The 6,665-nt window shown below is 43.4% G+C and overlaps 1 protein-coding gene across 3 annotated transcripts in view; it reads left to right on the top strand.

Moving 5' to 3' along the window:
• TNXB (tenascin XB) overlaps positions 1 to 6,665 on the top strand; it is a 57,751-nt gene that overhangs the window by 1,461 nt on the left and 49,625 nt on the right. For all 3 annotated transcript variants that reach the window (XM_081294079.1, XM_081294078.1, XM_081294077.1), the window contains exon 2: positions 6,046 to 6,435. In XM_081294079.1, coding sequence (XP_081150205.1) covers positions 6,057 to 6,435 — 379 coding nt within the window. In that variant the 5' untranslated portion in view covers positions 6,046 to 6,056. The remainder of the gene's footprint in view (positions 1 to 6,045; positions 6,436 to 6,665) is intronic.

Below are 6,665 nucleotides of genomic sequence, written 5' to 3'. Positions count from 1 at the left end.
AAATTCAGCTGGGGGTGTGACAGGAGGGGCAGAGGGAGGAATTAGGATGGGATCAGAACCCCCCCCCAGTCTCTGACACATCCCTCATAGAAACCCATCCCCTCCACACCCCATGGGTTCTAGAGTCCGTGATGAGCAAAGTGTCAAAGTTGGCCACAAAACCAAATACCAGGGATGCTGAGTCACAGTTTGGGAAGATGCCCCTACCCCTACCAGTCCTCCAACTGTGGGAAGAATGTCAAGAGGGTGAGGCCACATTGCCCCCAACCTGCCACACTTGGGAGAGACAGAGGGGAGACACAAGAGATACCCAAATTCTTTGCTTGCCCATTGCTAAGAGAATAGTCAAAATTTTCCAAGAATTGGAGTGGGTAGCTAGAGGGGTGGCCATGGAAGGGAAGGGGAGGGAACTGGGAAGGAGGCTCTGGGAATGGTTTATGGGGGTTGCACCTGTCTTCTAGACCAGTTTTCCAGGGAAGGCAATGGATTCTGTATACTCCTTCCTGCTACAGAGACTCCCTTCCATGCCCATGGGGAAAGAGACTGAATCCTGTGGGGGTTGGGGGATGGGAAAGGGACTGGAGAATTCCCAGAGGCCTTCAGCAGTGTCGGAGAATACAAGAGGGACCATGTATCCCCCGCCTCCCACTTCGGAAGAGTCCTAGGAGTGCAGTTCCCTTCTATTCAATTCAGTTCTTCATTTTCACAGCTGCCCTTTGAGACAGCAAGAAATCAACTTTCTTAGTCATCACTCAATGGCTAGGTAGAGGGGAGGTTGTGTGTCTGAGTGTGAGTATGGTATGTACTGTGTACACGTGCCTGCACAGATTCAGGCTTTATAGGTGGATGTAAGTATTTTATGCACAAGCATGTTCATATTTGTATTTGTGGATGAACACGTGTGAATATCTTTATTTGTGTTACATATTTGTGCATGCACCATCATAGTTGGTGTGTGGATGATTTGCACAGCTTTAGACACAGAGTGACAGGTAGTTTAAGCCAGAACCCACCTGATACCCAAAGCTACACCTCTACCTGAGAAGGGCTGGGGCACAAAAAAGGGTGGCTGTCTACATTCAGATTTGTCTGCCTTGGCTACCTGAGGTGAGGTGCCTCTCCTTGTGGAAACACTGTCTCTGGTGTCCAGTTCCCCTCTGTGTCTTGATGGCTGATGGGGGACTGCGGGGGCTTGTAGCCCTGAAAACTCATTTTTCTCTGACTCAGAGGCAGGCAGGAAATTTGTAAATTGAGGGAGGGGGGGTCAGTCCCTTGCCTCCTCAGCTGTGACACCTTCCCTTACTAGTTCATTTTTCCGATGCCTACTCTGCCCTCCTGTCTCCAGTCCCTCTAGTCTAGAAGAGCTGACACCTGCCAACATTACTCCTCAACTTTTACCTGAACTGAAGCTTGACTCACTCCTCTGTACTCCCTCATTCTCCAGAACCCTCCCTCCCTCCTTGCCTCTCAAACCCCTATCTCCTTTATGTCCCAGCGCTTGCCACAGTGAATAACCATTACCCAGATTAAGAAATAAGATTTCCCTGGGCTCGATTACCAGCACTGTTTTTTATATATATAGTATATGTTTTTTAAAAGTATCGGGGAGTGTAGCTTGGTGGTAAAGCATTTGCCTAGTATGCACCAAACCCTAGGTTCAGTCCCAGTACCATTAATTGATTAGTTAATTCTCAACACTCTGTATTCTCCCACCATGTCCCATCTGGTCATTACCCGAACCATGAGCACCATATTCATGACTCAGAACACTGTAGATTACCATCCTCTCTTCTTGAACTTCATTTAAATAGAATTATTCACCATGTTCTCTTGTGTGTCTGGCTTCATTTGCTCAAGCTTTTAGTAAGATTCATCTATATTACTACATTTAGCTGTAGTTTCTTCTCATTGCTTATTTTATTCTACTGTAAGAATGAATCACAATTATTTAATCCGTTCTGCTGATGTGAAGCATGTGGGTAGCTCCCAGTTTGAAACTATTCTGGGTAGTAGTGCTATGTTGGTTGTATTCCTAGGATTGGAATTGCAAGGTCATGGGGTTTACATATGTTCAGCTTTATTAAATCAAGTAAATTCAGCCAAACAGTTTTCTAAAGTGCTTATACCATCTGGTCCTTCCAGGATCCATCCAACTCTGGTCTCTGACTGGTCTACCCTGGCTACTGCTTTCTAACTAACTTCTATTCACAGACACTGTCCGTGGTCCTAGCCCTGACCTTGGTCCTATTCTTGACTTCAGCCTTAATGCTAGTCCTGAGCTTAAATTGAAATTTTCATTCATTCCTATAGTGAATAAATATTTATTGAGCACCTGATATGTGCTTGGTGCAAGGATACAGCTGACAAGGTCGGGGGAACAGTTACTATGACTGCCCCATAGACCTTATGGTCTAATGGGAAGATTGAGAATAGGCAAGAAAGTAATAAAATAATCCCATCATATATCTATTTGTATATGATCACAAATTGTTATAAATGCTGCAAGTGGGAATTATATGGTACTGTGATATCACATGATGGGGGACCTGACTTGTTCAGAAAGGCTTTCATGAGGAAATGATATAGGGCTGAGATTTGAAGGATCTGGAAGCCAAGAGAGAAGGGAAGAGTAATCCACATAGAGGGAACAGTGTATATGAAGATCTGGGATAAGGAAGAAGCACAAGGAATATGAGGGACCTAAAGAAGGCAAGTGGAACTGGAGTGGAAAGAAGAAGGGAGATGAGGTAAGATAAGTCAACAGCGGCCAGGTGATGCAAGGCTGTTTATCATTGTTCTGAGATAATTTGGAGGGGAGACACTTAAGAGTTCCAAGGAGAATAGGGACATCTGGTTGCCTTTGCAGGGTTGTGGAAGATCAGCTAGAAGTCAATGGCCATTGTTAGGCAAGAGGTGGATACTAGCTTGGACTATAATGATGGTAAGAGGGAAAGAAAGAAATGATTAAAGAGATGTTTATAAGAAAATGTGGATAAGTATGATGAAATATGGTGGCATTGAATGAGAGTTGGGTTTCTGCTAATAGAGCTGGATGAATAATAGAGCCTGTGCATTGGGAGGGAAGGGATATGGGAAAGACAATCATGAGTTCAGTTTCAGAGAAGATGCCAAGGAGGCTGTAAGATATATTGTTGTGGAGGTAAGAGATGTCTGGGCTGGCTTTACAAATTGGCATATAGTTTTGAAATTACAGTAAAAGTCTGGATGATGGTAATTAGGTGGGTGACAAGAGCAGGAGTTCTTTACTGCAGATTACCATTATTTGGGGAGCTTTTTAAAAATGCTAAATAAAACTTGGCTCCTTCCTCACTCAGCCACATCTCGAGTGTTCAATAGTCACATACTTCTTCTGGCTTCCATACTAAAAATCTCAGACATAGAATGTTTTAAAATGGGAGATGTGATCAACTGTATTTGATTTTGAGAGAGGCGAAGTAAGACAAAGACAAATGGTCCCTTGAATTTTGTGACACCAAGATCATTGGGATATTTCAGGAGTGTTGTTTGGTTGGTTAAAGGGGTTGTGTGAAGCCAGACAAGAGTGGATTGAGTCATGTGTGGGATATGGGGAAGTGGAGACAAGTGCAGATAAATATTTTGCCAACTCTGACCATGAACTAAGTGCAAAAAAAATATGTGGTGGTGGCTGGAAGGAGTGTGATATCAGGGAAGATTTTAAAAATTTCTTTATTTTAGGGTTTAATTTTCAGACAGTGAAATGTACAAATGTTAAATGAACAGCTCAGTTATTGTTTTGTTTTCCTTCCTTCCTATGTTTTTTTTTTTTTTTTTTTTTTTTTTTTGTCTCTGTGTGTGTGTGTGTGTGGCACTGGGGATTGAACCCAGGGTCCTCTATCACTGAGTTATACCCCCATCCCTTTAATTGTTTTATTTTTTATTTTGAAGCAGGGTCTCCCTCAGTTGTGAAGGTTGTCCTTGAACTTAAGATCCTCCTGGGCTGGGGTTGTGGCTCAGTGGTAGAGCACCCGCCTAGCATGTGTGAGGCCCTGAGTTCTATCCTTAGCACCACATAAAAATAAATAAAATAAAGATATTGTGCCCAGCTAAAAAATAAATATTTTTTTAAAATCCTCCTATCTCAGCCTTCTGAGTCTCTGGGATAACATAGATGCACTACTCACCTGGTGGCTATATGCTTTAGTAGATACTACCAGTTTTCCAAAGTGCCCACACTAATCTATGCTCTGCTTACAACATGTGAGAATTTCAGTTGCTTCATATTCTTGCCCATATCAAACAGTCCTTTTAAGTTTAGCCATTCTGGTGGTTATTTAGTGGCATCTCATTGTAGTGTGAATTTGCATTTTTCCTGATGACTAATGATGTACACCTTTTCATGTTTATTGGCTCTTTGGATACATTCTTTTTTGGAGTACTTATTTAAGTCTTTTGCCAGTTAAAAAAAATTTGGCTTTCTGTTCTTTATTAGATTTGTGTGTGTGTGTGTGTGTGTGTGTGTGAGAGAGAGAGAGAGAGAGAGAGAGAGAGAGAGAGAGAGAGAGAGGTGGGGGGGCAGGGAGAGATTTTATCCCATCCTGTGGCTTGCCTTCTTATTTTTACTAGTGTCAATTGATGACCAGAAGTTATCAATTCTCAGTGAGATCCACTGTGTTTATTTCTTTTATGGTTAGGTTTTTTGTGTGTCCCATTTAAGAAATCTTAACTTACTCCAAAGTCATAAAGGGTTTCTTGTATTTTTTTTTTCTATAAGGTATTGTTAGGAAAAGCATTGCTTTACCTTTCATATTTAAGTTCACAATCCATCTCACTTTAGCCTCTAAATATGGATATGAAGTGGAGATTGATTTTTTTCTGCATGGTACTTCAATCCACTCAGCACCATTCATTAAAAAGACCATCATTAAACAACCATTATTTCTTTCCTTCCTTCCTTCCTTCCTTCCTTCCTTCCTTCCTTCCTTCCTTCCTTCCTTCCTTCCTTTCCAGGGTTAGAGATCAAACCCACAGCCTCACACATTCTAGACAAGCGCTCTACCACTGAACTACACCCCCAACCCCTTTTTCCTTAATTGCAAAGGCATTTTTGTCATTAATCAGGTGACCATGTGTGCTTGGGTCTTTTCTGGCTCTTATTCTCTTCCATGTGACTATTCTTGCAACTTTATAATAAATCTTGGCACTTGATAATGTAAGTCCCAAGGAAGAGGCTTTTTTTTTAATGGGAGATATATGAACTTATTAAAAAAAACTGATGGGAAAGATCTAGTTGAGAATGTAGAAGGGAAAATAATCTATACCTTAAGGATTCTGAAAGACTACAGGAGCTGGGATCCAGGTGCTTGGTGAAGGACTGGCCCTAGATACTCATCTGCTAATTTCATTCAATGTCTATGTATTGGGTGGCACATTTACCAACACATTAATTTGTTAGGGACAGGGATACAGCAGTGCTAGGATAGTCAAGATCCCTGTTCCAAAGGGGCACCCATTATAGTAGTGGGAAAAGACAAAAGAACAAGAAAACAAGGCAACAGAAAATGCCATGAGGAACATAAACAGGCCATTGAGATGAAGACTACTGACCCAGCATAAGGAAGGACTCTCAGGGTCAATGACACATGAATTAAGATTTGAACTAGAAGTGGCCAGCTGGGGATGTAGCTCAGTGGTAAAAACAAAAACAAAATTAAATTGAGTGAAGAGCATCCTAGACAGAGGGAAGATAACAGTGCAAAGCCCTTAGGCTAGTGTAAACTTCGAGCACTTGTGACAAATAAAAGATCACTCTGCCTGTGAAGGGAGAACACAGTTTTTATAAAGGGGAACAAGGTAACCAAATGACATTACAAAGAGTGGTAGAGACCAGATAATGCCCAGGAAAGTATCTTTTGGGGTTGGGCTGAATGTGAATTTTCACAAATATGTGAGTTGGGTAGATTAATTGTGAGTGGTGGGACTGCTGGTGTGTTGGGGAAGAGGGGGTGATGCATTTTGTCTCCTTCCTTTTGAAGCTGCTCTCGTACTTGCCCTCTCTCCCTGCAGCCTCCTGAACGATGCCAGCCCAATGTCCTTTAACCTCCAGTCTGACCTTCCTGGTACTGCTGGGCACAGCCAGCGCAGGTCCCTTCTCTCCACGGTCGAATGTCACACTCCCAGCTCCACGGCCCCCTCCCCAACCAGGGGGAGGAAGCCCCTCTTCTCAACTTTACGAGCATACTGTGGAAGGAGGGGAAAAGCAAGTGGTGTTCACCCATCGCATTAATCTGCCCCCCTCTGCTGGCTGTGGCTGTCCCCCAGGCACTGAGCCCCCTGTCCCTGCCTCAGAGGTGCAGGCCCTGAGAATCCGGCTAGAGATCTTGGAGGAGTTGGTGAAGGGGCTCAAGGAACAGTGCACTGGGGGATGTTGTCCTGCTGCTGCCCAGGCTGGCACAGGTGAGCTGGTCATCACAAGAGGAGGCACAGAAGAGAGGGTGGAGAAGAGGGTTAGGGTTGGGTGGCATCATTAGTCCATAAAAGATCTTGGATCTTGGTATGAATTACAAAAAGGCACCCCTTCCTTGCTATTAGGAGGGGTGGATGCAGCCCAGGGCACAACTTGGGGAGTAGAGCTGGGCTAGATGTCAACCCAAGCATTTGATAAGGTCATTAAGCAACTGGAAACT

The sequence above is a fragment of the Spermophilus citellus genome, assembly GCF_964194105.1.
Source record: "Spermophilus citellus genome assembly, chromosome: 5".
NCBI classification, from domain to species: domain Eukaryota; kingdom Metazoa; phylum Chordata; class Mammalia; order Rodentia; family Sciuridae; genus Spermophilus; species Spermophilus citellus.
The sequence above is the reverse complement of the archived record's forward strand: the minus strand, read 5'-3'. Positions and strand labels throughout refer to the sequence as shown.